Here is a 19407-nt window from a genome sequence, read left to right as displayed (position 1 = left end):
CTTCTTACTTTCTTTTTCTGTCTGTCTGTCTGTTTGTTTGTTTGTTTGTTTATAGACAGAGTCTCTGGCTATCCTGGAATTTGCTCTGTAGACCAGGCTGGCCTCAAACTCACAGAGATCCACCTGCCTCTGCCTCCCAAGTGTTGGGATTCAAGGTGTGCACTACTATGACTGGATCCTCCTTAAATTCTTTTTTAGAAAGGTTTATTTTATATTTAACAATATAAAAATTGTTTGGGTGTATGAGCACGTGGGTGTGTGCTTGCTTTTATATGGATATGTGCTTGTGTGCACAGATGCCCAGGAAAGCCAGAGGTGTTAGATTCCCCAGCAGCTGGAGTGACAGGCAGTTGTAAGCCGCACAGTGTGGGTGCTGAGAACTGGACTTGAGTCTTCTGGAAAAGCAGAAGTGCTTTTAACTGCTGAGCCATCTCTCAGGCCTTACTTTCTTCTTCGTTAATGATTACTTTCATTTATGTGCCTGTGTGTGTGTGTGTGTGTGTGTGTGTGTGTGTGTGTGTGCGCGTGCGCGCGCTATGCATGCTGGTGCCCTTGGAGGCTAGAAGATGGTGTCTGTGGGAAGTCTGTTTGGAAATGTTCCTAAACACTGAGCCTTCAGCCTCCTTAGTTTCCTCACAGACCACTTAATGAGCTCTGCTGCTAGCTCATACCCTTCCTTCCTTCCTTCCTTCCTTCCTTCCTTCTTTCCTTCCTTCCTTCCTTCCTTTTCCTTCTTTCCTTTCTTTTTTGAGATTAGCCCTGACCAGGTAGCCCAGTGGACTGAAATTTTAAAGTAGCCAGAACAGGCCTCTTTGAGAAAGTTTCTTCCAGCTGCCCGGAGGACGTGCAGGAATGCTTCATGGAGATTTCTTGGGAAGATTTTCAGGCTTTAGGCAGAACTCCAAAGATCCTAAGGTAGGAATCAGTCTGAAAGGAGAAGCTGGGAAATAGGGTAGATTGTGTAGTCCCTTAGAAAGACTTTAGGCTTTTGGTGTTCAGCAAGAAGGGGTTTAAATCATCTTTGAATACAAAGTTACCTGATTTTCTTCCCAGTGTCTGGATGTGTTCCTGTGGAGTGACATCTGACAGGGACCTGCCCCTGCAATTCCCAGCAGCCTCCCTCCCAGGCTTGGGTAGGGTTCACTCCACCCCCTCAGTTGTTTTTATGACATGCTCCCAGCCCTGCAAGCTCAGTTTCCTAATCAGAGAGCAAATTAAAGGTGGCAGGCACTCCACGACCTGTCTTCCCTTCTCCTCAGGCGTTGACTTTTAGGACAGTCACTGTGGGAGCCTCCGAGTGCAACTCTAAGAGTTGGGGCTCAGAGAAACTGGGAATGCAGAATAGTGCATCTAGAGAATCCCCTTCCCCACCTCCTCAACACTCCCACCCCTGGTCTGACACAATGGCTGGGTGGGGCCGAGGAACTGGTTTCCTCTGTGGAGATGGAAATCTGGGCCTTCAGGTCCCGCCTCAGAGACACAGGAACAGTTATTTGGTGAGGTTGGGCAGCCTTTGGTGCTCGGAGGGGACAGGAAGATGAGCTGAAAACAAAAACTACCTCAAACCATAAAGGTAAACTCCTGGGGGCCTTTACAGATGTGGGGAAGGTGAAGAAGAGAGGTTCCCTCAGTGCAAGTGCGGTTAGCTCACACCAAGACAATAGGTTGGAAAAAGGGAAGACGGTTGTGTACGCCAGACAGACGTCCCTTAGTTAAGAGGGAGGCATGAGGATGGTCATGCCGTACTGCATGACCAAGGCTGCCTACCCTCATTTGAACATTCCACCCACCCCCACCCGCACCCACCCACGTCGCGCAGCAGTACAGGTGAAGGAGCACACGTAAAATGGCCTCCTCTGCATACCTGAGTTCCAGGCTTTTTAATCTCCAACACCTTGGACGCCAGATTCCTCACATCCTCTAGGCCCGGTGTGCGCATGTGGAGCTTGGTGTGGTTGGGGGTGGTGGTGTCCGGTTGGGAGGAGGATCTGATTCCTGTTTCCTGCCCCTACTCACTCAGCCCTCGGAGGTGACTGGGAGTGGAGGGAACTGGAGGGTAAGTGCTTGGGGCCCCCGGACTATCTGGGCTCGTAAAGGCCTCAGTCTGGAGTGGGGAAGGAAATAACTGAAGGTACCTAGGATGGGGAAGGGTGGGTTCCCCGAAGGGGCAGAAGCTGGGGAGCGGGAGGCCAAGCTTGGGTAACCGCACTGACTGGCTGGCTTACTGGCACTGAGTGAGCTGCCATCTAAGGGGTCTCCAATACCCATCCTTTCTCAAGAACTTAACCTGGGACTTAGAAGGCTCTGATTTCTGACTGCTATAGGGAATTTTGAGGCTCTCTTGTGTCCCAGCTTTGGTTCCCAACCTCCTGGTCCTCAAGAGGAAGAGCAGCACAGGTCCCACCGTCCCTGCGCTGCTGGTTCTGTGCCTTGGCTTGGACTCGTAGCCACCTCCCTGACATTAGACCCAGCATCCCACTGGAGCTTCTTTCTATGACCAGACCCAGGTATAGCAGGAATAAGGATGGGAAGCAGAGGAGACCAGGCTGGGGCCTCCTGGTCTCCTGGGGTCAGAGGCTCCAGGAATCTTCATGGCAGGAAAAGGAGACTAAAAATAATCCGGAAAGGGAGAGTCCGGGAGAGAGGAACTGGGAAATGGGAGGGGGGAGGAGGGGCACCCAGAGTAGGGAAACAGTGATGCATCCCTCGGCTCAGGCACCACAAACACACACACGCACACGCACACGCACTGTGCTCGCACCACACGCTTCTTGATGTGTCTGTGACCAGCCACAATTGACTCCACTCTTCCACAGCACAGCCTCCCAGTGCACACTCAACTCCCCAACTCCCCAGATAACAGGGCACACTGGCTTACAGAAACTCCTGCACATGGTGACTACACCAGCACGCTGAGTTCTCCACTGAATCTTGTTATCCCTGCTTCCCCATCCTTCCCAATGGCCTGTCCTTACCCCCACTGTGTCCTCTTGGCTTGACTGTGACAGCAGAAATCAAAGGATAGCAGGACATTGGGGCACAGCTCCAGAGGCTGAGGCAGGAGGAACAGAAGTTTTGAGGCCAATCTGGGATGCAGAATGAGAGACCCTGTCTTAAAAAGGAAAAGCTGCTCAGGAGGGCCTAGGGGCAGAATGAGGAGAGGTGAGGGGTGAAGAAAGAAGACAGTAGAGATGAAGAAGAGAGGGAATGTAACCAGCCTTCTCTCCTGACTTAAAAAAAAAAAAACGTGGCTTCAGACGGCCTCAGTCCACCCACCCAGGGAGACACTAAGGGGCACTTTCTTCCTTCCACCTTCCTCAGGGGATGACTTCCGCAGAACGCCCCACTCCTTGGAAACACTCAGAAGACAATGTCAGCTCAGTCTCTCCCTGCAGCAACGCCCCCTACCCTGAAGCCCCCTCGGATCATCCGCCCCCGACCCCCATCTCGGCATAGGGCTCCACACTCCCCGGGGCCTCCGCACAATGGCTCCTCTCCGAAAGCACTTCCTCAAATATCCAATGATGCATCAGCCTCAGTGTGCACCTCCATCTTCTGGGAACCCCCCACGGGTTCCCTGAAGCCCCCTGCTCTTCTGCCTCCCTCAGTTTCTAGAGCCAGCCTGGACTCTCAGACTTCCCCTGATTCACCTTCCAGCACACCGAGTCCCAGCCCAGTGTCCCGGCGCTCCATTTCCCCAGAACCAGCTCCCTGCTCTCCGGTACCCCCGCCCAAGCCCTCTGGATCTTCCCGAACACCTTTGCCCTTGGGCCCCGTGCCTCTCCAGGATGGCTCTGCCTCAGCCCCTGGCACGGTTCGCAGACTGGCCGGCAAGTTTGAATGGGGAGCTGAAGGCAAGGCCCAGTCGGCAGACTCCCTGGAACGGTGCTCCCAAGGGAGCACGGATGTGAATGGGGAGAAAGAGACTCTCCAAGTCGGCCTTTCGGGGAATGGGTCCCAGGAGAATGGCACTCCTGGTAAGCACAGGGTGCAGGGGGGTGACCTTAACATAGCTCTTTGTTTTCAATGTTTAAAGACTTTAAAGAGCTAATGTTTCTAATGTAGATTTTATGTTTGAGAAATTTATTTTCTTTGTTGCTTAGAGTTTGCAGACAGTCAGGGTGCAGGACATCTATAGATCCTTGATGGGAGGAGTTATAAATGAATGAGGCAGGCCCTAAGGACTTCTTGCTTAGGCAACCCCTTCTATCACAGATGCTGCCCTGGCCTGCCCTCCATGCTGTCCCTGTGTCTGCCATGTAGCAAAACCCGGCCTGGAGCTCCGATGGGTGCCTGTGGGAAGTTCTGACGACATCCTCAGGGCTCCCTGCCGGGCATCTCCACTCCGAGCCTCCCGCTCCCGCATCAACCCTCCAGTCATCAGTCACCCTCCAGTTGTGCTCACATCCTATCGCTCCACTGCGGAGCGCAAACTCCTACCTCCCCTCAAGCCTCCCAAGCCAACTAGAGTCAGACAGGATACCAGCACCTCTGGGGAGCTTCCACAGCCGGACCTGGAACTGCCTTCAGAAGATGGAATCCAAGCAGCTCCAAAGGCCTGGGAAGGTAGGGAGAGGGGGCGGGGCTGGAGTGATAGGGTCTCTGGGTTTTGGGGAACACCGGAGTGGGGTGAGATTTGAGGGGTGGGGGTGGGGCTGAGTGGCCAGCTACCCTGCTACCACACCCTGGACTTTTCGTTTTTCTACTGTCTGCTGCTCTGGAGTTAAGGGGAGTGGTATTCTTGGTGTCAGTCTTCACTAGGGCTGGGGCTCAGTGTCTGGAGGTTAGCTCTGGTCACTCTGGCTTCTCTCTCCAGGGGACAGACCTGAAGAAGCTCCTCAGAACGCTCCTCCTCCGGTAGCCTTGGAGGGAAGGTACTGAACTCCTCACCTTTGCTTCCCCTAGCTTTACCCTGCTCTCACCTAAGGGTAGACTAACCTTCAAGTCCGATGAATACTACCCTATCCAGGTAGAAGGGGAAAGGGTCAGGGATCCAGAAACAAGGAGCCCAGCTTTCTAATCTGACCTATGTTCTTTGTTAGTTATGCAACCTTAAATAAATTCTCTTTTCTGGGTCTCAGTCCTTAAGAAATAGGGATAAGCATGTCTCTGTTCTATTGGGTTATTGAGGGATAATAACCCGATATCAGGTTATTGAGGCACTCAGCAGTCTGAGGCAGAAAAATCAGGAGTTGAGGCCAGCCTGGGATAGGTATCATAGTTCATTTTCAAAGCAACAGCAACAACAGACCAAAACCAAAACAAAGCAACATACAAACAGACACAAAAGGCAGGACCAGGCTCTGCTTAAATTTTTCTTTTCTTTTTTTTTTTTTTCTTTTTTTTGGAGCTGGGGACCGAACCCAGGGCCTTGCGTTTGCTAGGCAAGCGCTCTACTACTGAGCTAAATCCCCAACCCCTTAAATTTTCTTATTGTGAGTTTATATTTTAAATATTTTAAAGATTTATTTATTTATTCATTCATTCATTCATTCATTTGGTTTTTTTTTTTTTTCAGACACAGGGTTTCTCTGTGGTCCTTGATGTCCTAGAACTTGCTTTGTAGACCAGGCTGGCCTCAAATGCACATAAATCCTCCTGCCTCTGCCTCCCTAGTGCTGGGATTAAAGGTATGCAGCACCATGCCTGACTAAAATTTATTTTTAAATATGTGTGAGTGTGAGTGCAGACACAGGTACCTTCTCCCCCCACTCACATACACACATCATAGGCCGAGTTTACGAGCAGTGTAAGCCACCTGATGTGGGTGCTGGGAATCAAACTCGGGTCCTCTGCAGGAGTAGTACATTCTTGGGTGTAGAGATGGCTCAGTGGTTAAGAGCACTGACTGCTCTTCCAGAGATCCTGAGTTCAAATCCCAGCAACCACATGGTGACTCACAACCATCTGGAATGGGATCCGACACCCTCTTCTGGTGTGTCTGAAGACAGCTACAGTATACTTATATATGGTGAATAAATAAATCTTAAAAAAAAAAAAAAGAGGGGTTGGAGATTTGGCTCAGTGGTAGAGCGCTTGCCTGGGGCGCAAGGTCCTGTTAATCCCCAGCCCCTGAAAAAAAAAAAAAAAAAAAAAGTACATTCTCCTAACCACTGGAGCCATTTCTCAAATCCTCTATTAAAATTATTGTTGGCACAACTGTTTGGTACCCATAATCGTCCATTTTGTTTTCTAGGCTTGCTAATCATCCTAGACATGTTGATTTTTAAACCAGAATAACCCAAGTATAGTATACATTTGTTTAGAAGATATTTACTGCAGCAGCTTGTAACTTCAGTGAATGACAGGCAACCGGGAGCGGGAAGACAGGGAGCCACCCTTGTGAGAGTTTGATCAAGCCACAAAGACCTTCCAGACAATGGGGCTATGTGAGAGGGCTGGGGGAGGGACTTGGAAGTATCTGCTACACTGTCGTTGAGATAGCAGGAATGTATAGGACCTGATTTGTCAAGGGCCTCCCCTGCAACAGGCACAAACATATGGGATTTGATCAGGGGAGCTGTCAGGGTCCCTCCATACAATGTGCATCTCTCTCTTCTGGTATCCTGTGAATTACTTCCACACGTGGACCCCACATGTATGCCTTTCTTTTTCTACAGGGAGGAGGAAGGGCTGGAGGGGCTGAAGGAGCTGCAGTGGGAGCTGCCCCTGCAGGACGGTAGGTCTTTACTGTGACAGGCAGGAAGGAAGGGTTCTGGGGGCCTGGACTTCCCTGATGTTCTCTGTCTACCTTCCAGAACCTTTATACCAGACTTACCGAGCAGCTGTGCTGTCAGAGGAGCTGTGGGGTGTGGGTGAGGATGGGGGTCCCTCTCCAGCTAATCCTGGAGAAGCTCCCACCTTCTCCAGGCTCCCTGGACCTCGAAACACTCTGTGGCAGGAGCTCCCGGCTGTGCGAGGCAGTGGTCTCTTAGAGAGTCTAAGCCCCCAGGAAAGGCGCATGCAGGAGGTGGGTACCCCTGGGTGGAACTGAGAAGGGTGGGATAGGGGATAGGGAAGGTACATGACCCGAGTCCTGGGGTGGTTATGAGGTGGCTGGCTGCCCCCTCTACTGTGGCTCTGCTCTCCTGGCTAGAGCCTGTTTGAGGTGGTGACATCAGAGGCCTCCTACCTGCGCTCCCTGAGGCTGCTGACCGACACCTTCGTCCTGAGCCAGGCTCTCCGGGACACCCTCACTCCTCGGGATCATCATACGCTCTTCTCCAATGTGCAGAGAGTCCAGAGTGTCAGTGAGCGGTCAGTGGGGCCCTGTCTTCCTAGGAATCTGGGCGTTGGGCCGCAAGCATCCTCATTGGCTTCCTCCCTCTTCTGCATCTTTCCTTTCACTCACCCTGAAAAACCTGGAAGAGCAGGCTTTCTGTCTATCAATTGCTTTTTCTATACTTTCAGGTTTCTAGGAACACTGCTGTCACGTGTTCGTTCCTCCCCACACATCACTGACCTGTGTGACGTGGTGCACGCCCACGCAGTTGGTCCTTTCTCCGTGTATGTGGATTATGTTCGGAACCAGCAGTATCAAGAGGAGACGTATAGCCGCCTTATGTGAGCTTTCTCCTTTCTCCCTAGGAATGTGTTCCAAAACCACCCGTGGATAGTACTGAACCTTAAATGTACATACCTGTGAAGACAATCTATAAACTAGGCCCAGTAATAGATAAATAATAACTCATAATGAAATAGAAAATTAGAGCAATATAATGTAATAAAATTGTCAGCGTCGCTACTCTCGCACTTTGTGGACTTTAGTAAGTAAAATAAGAATTACCTGGACGAAGCTCTGTGATACCACCAGAGTTGATTTGATGAATGAGACAGTAGGGCCACTCAGTGATTAACGGATGGGTGGTGTATATACATGAATACACTGGACAAAAGGATTGATTATTGGTGTTCCGGATAAGACATCTTAAAATGGGCCATCTTCAGATTTTATCCTTGCTTAGCAGAAAAGCCTTTGAAATATATGAATTGTTTGTCTCTGGAACATGCCACTTGAAGGCGTTGAGTAATCGAAGTTATGAAAGCAAAACTATGAAAATGTATGAATTGTTTGTCTCTGGAACGTTCCATTTAAAGGTGCTGGATAATTGATATTAGGAACGCAAAGCTATGGATAAGGGGTTTCTGTATCCCAGAGTTGGAGGAAGCTGTGAAATCTTGTTAAGGCTGAGGCCAGAGCTGGCTGGAGGCGTTCAGGGCCCCACTTCAGGCAGTTCCTAAGCAACTGGGCTTTCCTTGCAGGGATACAAACGTGCGATTCTCTGCCGAGCTGCGCAGGCTACAGAGCCTCCCCAAATGCGAGCGGCTCCCACTGCCGTCTTTCCTGCTACTGCCCTTCCAGCGAATCACCCGCCTCCGGATGTTGTTACAGGTACTGTCTCAGTGGTGCCTGTCCCATCCCACCCCGCTGTGGAAACTCTCCAAAGCGTCTGGTCTAGTTATCACTATTTCCCACCCCACCATGACCTCAGAAGTCTTCTCAGGACGAGATCTTCTGAACGGCCCTCAGTTCCCTCAATGCCTGGGGGGCAGGCTGGGCCGGGGACAGGATGGGACAGATTGGTTTAGAGAAAAGGCCTTCTAGACTTTTCTGCTTAGCTTCGAACTAGTTGAGATTTCCAAAGGAACCAACAGTAGTTTTGGGGAGGACTGAAAAAAAAGAAACAAAAAACCCCAAACCTTAGCTATTCCAGTATTTGTGAACTTCAAAGAACTGTGGTAAATGCGAAGATTTACAGTGTATCTATAAAATTCAGTTTTTATGGTGGCTGTAAAGTAGGCTGAGAGCTACAGTTTGCCTAGGTTGTATAAAGGTAGGCCTTGAACAGTCTCCTGTGTAACTGACTAAAATAATAAATGAAAAAGTTCCTCAGTGGGATAATACTGAGAAAGAAAAATGGGGTTTTCGAGAAACACTGTTTTGTTTGTTTCTTTGATACCTTTTTTTTTTTTCCACCATAGAGTTTCTCTGTGTAGCCCTGGCTGTCCTGGAACTTGCTCTATAGATGAGGCTGACCTCAAACACAGAGACCTACCTGCCTCTGAGATCCCTAGTGCTGGGCCTGGAAGCCCGTGTCCAGCTTTCTTTTTCTTCTTTTAGACAAGGTCTCCCTCGTTATGTAGTTCTGGCTGCCTTGCTCTGCCCTCCAGGCCGGCCTGGCCCCTCGGAGATCTGCCTGCCTGTCCCTGTAGAGTGCTGGGATTAAAGGCTTGCGCTTCCATGCCTGGTGGTACTGGAATCTCCATGTGAAGCGTCTCCAGCTCAGTGATGGGGAAAAAGGAAGGCTACTTCCTTTGTTTTGAGACGGTCGGCTTTGGTGTTCATTTTGTTTTTGTTTGGTTGTTGTTGTTGTTGTTGTTTAGAACTCACTACACAGCTCAGGCCGGCCTCAAACTTGCAGTCTTTTGCCTCAGTCTCTTGAGTGTTGGGATAAATTTTTGTTATTTAGTTAGTTAGTTACTTTTTAGAGACAGGGTTTCTCTGTGTATCCTGGCCTCACAGAGATCATCCACCTGGCTCTGCCTCCCGATAGCAGAGATCAAAGTCTCGTGCACCACCACTGCCTGGCTGGCTGGCTGGCTGGCTTTCTTTCTTTCTTTCTTTCTTTCTTTCTTTCTTTCTTTCTTTCAAGTTTAATTCTTTTTTATCTGTGGGAGGATCAAACTGATGCCTCACTCATGCTAAACAGGCTCTGCCACTGAGCCGCCAACCCCAGTTCCCTTGAGTTTTACTCAGCCTTGTCTGGCGTTCATGTAGACCGCATAGTAACTATAATACCACACTAACTCGCTGATTGCTGAGTGTGCCGTTAGAGACCCCGTTCTAAATGCTCCACACATGTATAACCCCAGTGACAAGTGTGGAAGGGCAGAAACCATGATTTATCAGACTTTATAAAGGAGGAAACTGAGGTGCAGTTTGAATAACGTGACCTAGGTCATGCAAAAATAGTGGACAGAGCCAGCTGTGATGGTGCACCTCTGTAATGCCAGCATTCCAGAGGCTGGGCAGAAGGATTCACACCTCGAAGCCAGCCAGAGCTGCTTAGCAAAAAAAAAAAAAAAAAAAAAAAAAAAGTCATCTCAGAAAAACAAACACACTAAAAATAAAATAAATAGAAATTCAGGCATTTCTAACTGTCCCGCTCTATTGTTAGGCTAGTAATTAAAAAAAAAAAAAAAAAAAAAGACAACCCCCCTATCATTTATGATGTGCCAAGAACCTATGCTATGCCCTCTTTATATATCACTTCCTCGATACCTCATAACATGCTAAGTAGATATCAGCTCCAGCTTAGAAATGGAGAACCTGAGGCTCTGAGAGCTAACCTGACTTGCTCAGGCTCTGGCAGCTGGTATTGGTAGGTCTCACCCCTAAACCGAACATTTGGCAAAGCTGGGCTGCGTCCACAGCACCTCAGAATCTCAGGGGCGCAGAGGATGATCTCAGTTCCTTTTCTCTTTGTTTCCAGAATATCCTAAGCCAGACAGAGGAGGGGTCCAGTCGTCAGGAGAATGCCCAGAAGGCCTTGGGTGCTGTGAGCAAGGTGGGCAGAAGGGAAGCTGAGGAGGGAAGAGGTGCCAAGTGGCAGCGGGGAAGTGGAGGGGAATATGCTGGGATGGGTGACTGGATCCTCCTCACCAGATCATTGAGCGCTGCAGCGCTGAGGTGGGGCGCATGAAGCAGACTGAAGAGCTCATCCGACTCACCCAAAGGTTGCGCTTTCACAAAGTCAAGGTTAGTCCCGCCTAGACTCTTCCTTTAGCCTTTCCTCACCTTGCTGCGAGGCTAGTGCCTTCTCTTTTTTTGTCTCCCAGGCTCTCCCCCTGGTCTCCTGGTCACGGCGCCTGGAATTGCAGGGGGAGCTGACCGAGCTGGGGTGTCGGAGGGGTGGTGTGCTCTTCACCTCCCGCCCGCGCTTCACTCCCCTCTGCCTGCTGCTCTTCAGTGACCTGCTGCTTATAACTCAGCCCAAGAGGTGGGTCCTGCGTGGGAGGGGCGGGAGCCGGAGCCTAAGTAGGAAAGAGGCATCTAGCAGGACCCTTGCTCTCCTCTGAACGCCCTCTTCCCTGGGCAGTGGGCAGCGGCTGCAGGTTCTGGACTATGCCCATCGCTCCCTGGTGCAGGCCCAGCAGGTTCCTGACCCATCTGGACCCCCTACATTCCGACTCTCGCTTCTCAGCAACCACCAGGGCCGCCCCACCCACAGGCTACTCCAAGCGGCCTCACTGTGAGTCATGTCTGTAGAAAACACTCTTGGGGGCTGAGGATATGGCTTAGTTGTAGAGAGCTTACCTGGCACACCTGAGACTCAGTCCTCAGCAGCCAAAGAAAACAAACCAGTCTGGTGGTATACCTTTATTATCTGAGCACTGGGAAGACTGGGATAGGGAGGAAGACCATGAATGGGGGGGCCAGCTTGGGCAGCCTTGTCAAAACATGCAGACAACCAAGCCACTGTTAGACCCTCAGTCTCTGTATTCTAGTTCTGTTCTCTCTCCTCTGTTGCCCTTACCTCTTCCCCCAGGAGTATCTCTGGGCCAACCATGAATCCCCTTGCCCCCTATGTTCACCACTAGGTCAGACATGCAGCGCTGGCTAGGAGCCTTCCCTACCCCAGGCCCCCTTCCCTGTTCCCCAGACACCATCTATGAGGACTGTGGTAAGCATCTGTCAAAGAAGGAGGGAAAGAAATGTGAGTCTAAGGGGAATATGGGATGACATCTAGGAAGAGCGAGGGGTCCAACTGAAGTGTTACCCACACTTCACCAGAGTGTTCCCAGGAGCTATGTTCAGAGCCATCTACACCTTCCAAGACTGAGGGGCAAAGTCTGGAGTCCAAGGCTCCCCGAAAGCATCTGCACAAGAATCCAGAAGGTGAGCGAGACTTTTCATTTACTCCTTCAGCAATCATTTACTGAACATCAGGAGACAAATGCATAATGTATCCTGCTCTGCTCTGGGTAAGATTTTTTTCCCCCAGGCAGTGCTGGGATCAAGGCCTTGCCTCACACAGGATAGGCAAATTGCTGTGCTAATGAGCCACGAGCTGGCCCTGAAGCAAGCTTTCTAATGAGGAAGCAGACAGGGAAGGATAAGTGAGCCTGGTGTGGTGGCACTGGTGTTGGTCTCTCAGTCTGTCACTTGGGAGGCACAGACAAGGCCAGCCTGGTCTATATAGTGAATTTCAGGCAAGCCAGGGCTGCATAGTGAGATGTGAGACCCTTCCCTCCTCCTCCTCCTCCTCCTCCTCCTCCTCCTCCTCCTCCTCCTCCTCCTCCTCCTCCTCCTCCTCCTCCTCTTCCTTCCTCCTCCTCCTCCTCCTCCTCCTCCTCCTCCTCCTCCTCCTCCTGCTGCTGCTGCTGCTTCTTCTTCTTCTTCTTCTTCTTCTTCTTCTTCTTCTTCTTCTTCTTCTTCTTCTTCTTCTTTTTTTTGATTTTTGTTTTTCAAGATATGGTTTCTCCATGCAGCTGTCCTGGAACCTGCTCTGTAGACTAGGCTAGCCTCGAACTCTGAGATCCACCTGTGTCCAGACGAGGAAGAGTGGACCAGCGAGAGGGCAAAGGCCGAGTACATGCTGTGCAATAAAGGACCTGGCAGGACTCGAGTGTGCCTAGACTGATCCAGAGAAGGGAATGAGGGAAGCACAGGAGGTCACAGAGAAAAGAGAGATGAGATCTTGCAGTCCTTTGCAAGGGTTCTTTCTTCGCGTTTACTTTTCTTTATTCTTTTATTCTTTTTTTTTTTTTCTTTTTTTCGGAGCTGGGGACCAAACCCAGGGCCTTGCGGTTGCTAGGCAAGCGCTCTACCTCTGAGCCAAATCCCCAACCCCTATTCTTTTATTCTTTATTCCTTATTTCTTTTTATTTTTTAGATTTATCTATTTTATTATTTTATGTGTTTGGGTGTTTTGCCTGTATGTATGTCTGTGCACATGCGTATGCCTGGTGCCTGCTGAGGTCAGAAGAGGGCACTGGATCCCTTGGGATTGGAGTTTCAGATGGTTGTCTGGGTCACCATGTGGGTAATGGGAATCAAACCTGGGTCCTCTGGAAGAGCACCGACTCCTCTTAACCGCTGAACCAGCTCTCAAGCTCAGAAGTTCTTCCGATTGAGTGACAGGGGCAGGAGTGTAGAACCCAGCACAGAATTGATACAGACCCTCTCAGATGCTGATGTCCTTTCTAGTAGCACTAGTGACTGAAGTTGAATGTTCTGGTCTTCTCCACTAATCCTCAACCCACCATGTCCTGAGACCTGAGGATCCCCTCCCTCAGTTCCGTCACCTGACCTCTGGCCTGCTCTACACAAGTCTCTTTCCCCTCCTCAGGTTGGCTTAAGGGGCTTCCTGGAGCTTTCCCTGCCCAACTGGTGTGTGAAGTCACAGGGGAACATGAAAGGAGGAAGCATCTTCGCCGGCATCAGAAGCTCCTTGAGGCTGCAGGACCCTCTTCAGACACTCCTGACACCCCTCAGCCGTAGGGCAGCCTAGGGAGGAGCAGATCGGGACACTGGCAGCAGCATGGGGAAGACAAAGTCTGCCCATCCATCCATCCAACCATCCATCTGTCCATCCATCCATCTATCTGCTGTCAGTGGAAACACTACCTCTAGAGGCAACCAATAGGAATAGAGCAGCTAATGAAACAAGACCATCTGAGCCCACAACAAGAAAGAATGGGGACGGCTCGAATTGTGTTGCCAATGGAGACAGAGGCCCTGACCAGTGAGCATCACAGTATGTCCACAACCAAGGAAGATGAAGCAGGGGCGTTGTATTGAGAAATGGCGTCATTGGAGTAGTCTGTCCTATAGACAACAGGGATGGGATGGGACCCATCCAGCCAAAGTGATTTAGGCCCAAGTAATCACTCTTGGTTTTACAGAAGCCACTGGTCCTGCTTTTTGAGTATAGGAAGTATTAAATTAATCTAATACTTCTGTTTTGGGGCTACTTTCTCTGCCCGCTTAAACCACTTTCTTTCTTCTAGAAGAATCCAGAGTGGAGAGTGCACCTCAGAGAACATGAGTGCATGTATGTCCATGTATATGTGTATCTAGGAAGGCAACTGTGCTGAATGGTGTGTGTGTGTGTGTGTGTGTGTGTGTGTGCGTGTGTGTGTGTGTGTGTGTGTGTGTGTATGAGAGAGAGAGAGAGAGAGAGAGAGAGAGAGAGAGCACATACCTCTCCTGTCGGTGACTGAATACATCTTTTTCTTTTTCTCTCCTGTTTATCCTCTCATTTTCTACAAAGAAGCCATATGCCCTGAGTTCTAAAAGAGAGTACCAAGCATAGCTTGCCCAAAGATTGGGGCTGTGATGAGAGCCATGGATTCTGGTCTCTTGGTACTCTCTGGGTTCCATGACAGTTGAAGGGTGGTATCGTGAAGCAGTTGGTGGGCTGCCAAGGAAGGCACTGAGGACTAAGCAGTTGGGGAATGAGATCCTCTGCAGTCTGTGGGCCTCTTCCTGTTCCAAGCATTGACCTCAGTGATCTGTGTCTGCTGTGCATCATCTCCCAGCTTGAATTGTCATTGTGATGCCAGCCAGCCTCAGCCTCAGGCTGCAGAGCAAGGTGGATCCCAGGCCAGCCAGCAACAATCCTGAGCCTCTCCTATCCTGATCCTTTCAGAAGCAGAAGGCTGAACTCAGGAGAGAATAGAGAACTGGTGGTGTTGCTCAGACTCAACCAGGGTTTCTGCTGGAGAACCTGTCCTGTGTGGTGCTGGAGAGGTGAAGGCGAAGACGGTCAGAGAGTTGCTGGGCTTGTGGCAAGGGCTTCCTAGATCTTCACGACTGTGCAATACTGCTCCTTCATGCATGACAACCTGCCCAGATAGAGACTGCCCGGATGACTATGGGAGGGGTACAGTGACTCTGGGGACTTGAAGACAGAAGGGCACTTTGCACGTCCACAGTTTTCATCCAGCAAAGTGCCAGCCACATGGGAAACCTTCAATAAATGTTGGTGGCATACCAGGCTCTTTAGAGCTGGAAAGAGCAGTGGTCTACAAATAAAGTTTTGTGTGGGGGCAGAGTGTGGTTGCACCGGTGCCATGAACAGGTGTGGTCTCCGCTGGAACTAGGGCTTAGGAAGCAGGTACAAGGCCTGCCTGGAGTGTGTTGGCTCCTGCAGTTTCTTAAGGGAGCCATGTTTGCAGTGGACTACAGCTACTGTTGCTGGGGTTGTTGGAGGCTGGGGAAGAGGGCAGGGTCACAGTGGTTGGAACTGGTTAGAGGGTACAGTCCAAGGTCAAAGTCAGCAACAAAGGCCTTTCACAGACCAGTCAAGTGTCTGATTCTATTCTGTGCCTGCTCCTTGACCACCTCTTATGTGCCAGGCATAGTTCTGGCAGACAAAAAAGACAGTGTAAAAAGGGCCCTTCGCCTTAGGGGGCCTATATTGGTTTGAGTAGATTCTGAAATCAACACATTAATGGGTAGGATGAAGTTGGGACGCACTGTTACAAAGAAAATACACTCCCTGAAGGCTGTGACAGAATGGTGTGGGGTGAGGGAGACAGGGAGACCCTGGAGGAGACACATCTGACCTAGCCCAGGTTGACCTCACTCTCTTAATCCTCCCGTCTCAAACTCCCAACTACTGAGGTTAATGGCATGAGCCGCCATATCAGAGAGAACCCTTTCCCTCTTTAACATGAGATACAAATTTGGGGCTGGCAAGATGACTCAGCAGGTGAGGATGCTTACCACCAAGCCTGACAACCTGAGTTCAACCCCCAGAACCCATATGGTTTCCTATAGCTTAAGCTTCGGGCCTCCCGACTTGCACTGGAGGACCCTAAAAATGGATTCACATGGGCATATGTTTCTAAACGCTTTATAAAAGTCAGGCCAGGTTTGGTAGCTCATGCCTGTATTCTTAGGATGTGGGAGCCCAAGGTAGGAGGATTGCAATGAATTTGAGATCAGGCTCAGATACAGAGGGACACCCTGTCTCAAAAACAAATGACCAATAACTAAAAAAAACAAATCAAAAAACAAAACAAAACAAAAAAAACAAACAAACCGGGGTTGGGGATTTAGCTCAGTGGTAGAGCGCTTGCCCACCAAGCGCAAGGCCCTGGGTTCGGTGCCCAGCTCCGAAAAAAAAAAAAAAAAAGAAAAAAAATATCGTATAAATCCCAGCAGTGATTTCGCTACCTGCCTGAATGTTTTACGTTCCCGAGTGAAAGACACGCGCGCGCACACACACACACACACACACACACACACACACACACAGTGTTTATATTTTGATATACCCTAATCAGCTCAATTGCTGAGCCACTGCCTAACCTCCATGAGGTTAATCCACCTCCTGCCAATAATCCCGTTATTACTTACTAAACTCTATATATCTTGGCTGCTCTGGACCCAAAGGGATCTCCCAGCTCCTTCACATGGTGGCCAAGCCTCTCTGTCCTGCACACACTCAGGCATGGTGTCTTCTCTTCCACATTCTCCCACTACGACAAATTTCCTTCCTTTTTCTCTCTTCCCAGTCCCAAACCCAGGAATCCTAAAGTCCCGCCTCTGTCTACCCTCCCCAGCCATTGGCTGCTGGCATCTTTATTTACCAATCAGAATGAACTGGGGGCAGGTTCCCCGAAGCTGTGTGCAGACACTTGTGTAGGCAGGTTTTTGGGGAGTGTAATTAACGTTAGAATACAAGCAGCTTAGGCTAAATCCACTACATAGACCTGTCCTTTATTCGTTGGCCTCCTAGCACTTTTGTGGCTAGCCTGGATTACACTGTGAGACCGTGTCCTCAAACAAAACCTGTAAAATCACTTGATCCCGCCTCTCCTCCAACCTGGTCCCGTGATTCACTGAACCAAACTCAGATGTTATTCTGTTCATTTACTGTCTACTTAAATTGAGAATGCAGGGATTCTCTGAGCAGTTCTGTGGGTAGTTAGTCTGTTGCAGGGATGAATCTCTGAAAATGCACATAAAGAATACCCAGAAGGAGAACTTAGGAAAGTTGATTGGGGGCCACAGCATCCTATATGCTAAGTAAGGCAGTGATTAGTGAACGTGCACCCTAGAGCTGGCCGACCTCTCCAACATCCACGCTCTAGTCTATAAGCTGTTTCACTTAACTTCTCAACTCAGTGTCTCAGTCTCTCTATTCATATAATAATGATGATGGCAATATTTATACATGACTTACAGGATTATTGAGAGGCTTAAAAAGAATTAATATGTACAAAGTGCTAAAAACAAACACTCAATACATAGTTGATGTTTAATAAGTAGCCACATATTTTTGTTTGTTTCTTTGAAACAGGGTCTCACTATGTGGTCCTGGCTGGCCTGGAACTCAGTCTATGTAGTCTAGGCTTGCCTCAAATCTGCAGTCTTCTTGCTTTAATTTCCCCAGTGCTGAAGTTACACATGTCTGCCATCAAGCTCTGCTCACCTGTCATTCTTTTCTTCAGTTACCTTGGAAGTTTCTCGAGTTAGGAAAAGATAGTGTCTACATGTAATACATACTCCATTCTTTAAACAACAATTATGACAAACACCAGAAAGAATTAAAGAATGGTGTACATAGTTAAAGAAACATGTCATTTTAAAAAATACTGTACTAGCCAAAACACAGAGACGTGGCTTCACGTGGGTACAAGAGTGTCTTCATTTACTCATTTATTTTAACACTTTATTATTTAAAAAAAAATTGTAGGGGTTGGGGATTTAGCTCAGTGGTAGAGCACTTGCCTAGGAAGCGCAAGGCCCTGGGTTTGGTCCCCAGCTCCGAAAAAAAGAACAAAAAAAAAAAAATGTAAATAAAATGCAATTTAGAAAAGAAACACACACACACACACACTTGAACTGCTCAATTTCTTTTTAGCCAATTGAGCAATAAATGCAACATTGAACTTTCACACTGATTTCATGCAGCTTCTACTAAGACTTAAAAGCAAGAGCCAAAGTTAAGACTTTTCTCTCTGTGTCAGGTAATCTTAGATGGCTTCTCCCTGGATTGCACCCTGGAGTAACCTTAGATATCTTTTTTTTTTTTTTTTTTCTTTTTTTCGAGCTGGGGACCAACCCAGGCCTTTATGCGCTTCCTAGGCAAGCGCCTACCACTGAGCTAAATCCCAACCTAGATATCTTTTTTAACAGAGGGTGGGTTTGGCACCTTTATTCCTGTGTCAGTAATGTTACCATTTCTTGGGATCTGGGGAAGATTTATATTATTCATGTTCTTTAACCTGGACCAGCATGGGCTGCGTCTTCCACTGAGCTTGCCTCAGACGAGAGGCCTCCCCTTTATTTTATGCACCAATTTGTATAAGCCTCATCTGTGTGTGTCTCCAATGCCACTCTCCCATCACCATTTCTGAGAGAGTATTGTGAACCTTGTCTACATGAAATGCTGTCCATTTTAAAAAAAATTGTCAGGGGCTGGAGAGCTGGCTCAGCAGTTAAAAGCACTGACTGCTCTTCCAGAGGTCCTGAGTTCAAATCCCAGCAACCACATGGTGTCTCACAACCATCTGTGATGGGATCCGATGCCCTCTTCCGGTGTGTCTGAAGACAGCTACAATGCACTCACATACATTAAATAAATAAAAATAAATAAATCTTAAAAAATTGTCCAATATTTCCACAAATACTTGAATTAGATCTAAAACTGCCAAGTTCACTTTCCGAGGAGGCTATACAAATAATACAACGTGTATAAGTCAGTTTGTGGTCAGATCCTCCAGTTACTAAGATTTAACTCCGATAGATAGATGGTTGAAGCCGGAACACTGGGATCCTCTTTCTAGGAAATTATATTATCATCTTGCTTAGATAACAAATGGGAGATCTCCCTGATGGCCTGCTGCTGGCTGAAGATGAGGGTGGACTTGATCATGGCTGGACTGGGCTGACTAGCAGGGTGCTGGGGCCAGGGTGGGGAGGGCTTATGGACCTTGCATCTGAAACTTGCAAATGCTGCTGTTCCTGCCCATGAATCTTTAAGCAAATAAGAACGAAAGGATAGAACATGGAATAATGTACAATCATATTTGCATATAATGACCTGTCAACCCATGCCCGACTCTGGGAATCTAATGGAGGACCTGGCATGCTGAACATGTTCCCTGCCACTGAGCTGCAACTGTAGTCCAGTGAGCTCCTTTGTGAAGTTTGGAGTCTTCAGATGGGAGGCTGGAGGCAATCTCAGTGTTGTGTAAGGTCATGAAGGAAGCTTTTGTCATTTCCTTGGCACTCTTCCTACTCTGGGTGAGACTTTCCCATTTCCTGGGTCACCCTTAAATGATAAGCTTTATTCCTCTGTATCTACAAGATCCCAAGTCAGGAGTTCTGTGTTTGTGGATTTAACCAACTGCAGGTTGAAAAGATTAAGGGAGGAAAATTTCCATCCA

At 48.8% G+C, this 19407-nt stretch overlaps 1 protein-coding gene across 1 annotated transcript; it reads left to right on the top strand.

Moving 5' to 3' along the window:
- The first annotated feature begins 1971 nt into the window (after window positions 1-1971).
- Window positions 1972-15083, top strand: Arhgef15 (Rho guanine nucleotide exchange factor 15). The gene is made up of 17 exons (XM_032913927.1): window positions 1972-2056; window positions 2325-2507; window positions 3322-3977; window positions 4216-4566; window positions 4817-4874; window positions 6621-6679; window positions 6759-6970; window positions 7097-7257; window positions 7411-7563; window positions 8263-8392; window positions 10494-10568; window positions 10667-10759; window positions 10840-11000; window positions 11100-11252; window positions 11602-11684; window positions 11795-11899; window positions 13353-15083. The coding sequence occupies exons 3-17, from the start codon at window positions 3371-3373 to the stop codon at window positions 13502-13504; spliced, it is 2553 nt and encodes an 850-aa protein (XP_032769818.1). The 5' UTR covers window positions 1972-2056; window positions 2325-2507; window positions 3322-3370; the 3' UTR covers window positions 13505-15083.
- The last annotated feature ends 4324 nt before the right edge of the window (window positions 15084-19407 follow it).

The sequence above is a fragment of the Rattus rattus genome, chromosome 9 (assembly GCF_011064425.1).
Source record: "Rattus rattus isolate New Zealand chromosome 9, Rrattus_CSIRO_v1, whole genome shotgun sequence".
In the NCBI taxonomy this organism is placed as follows: Eukaryota; Metazoa; Chordata; class Mammalia; order Rodentia; family Muridae; genus Rattus; species Rattus rattus.
This window is presented reverse-complemented; position numbering and strand designations above follow the sequence as displayed.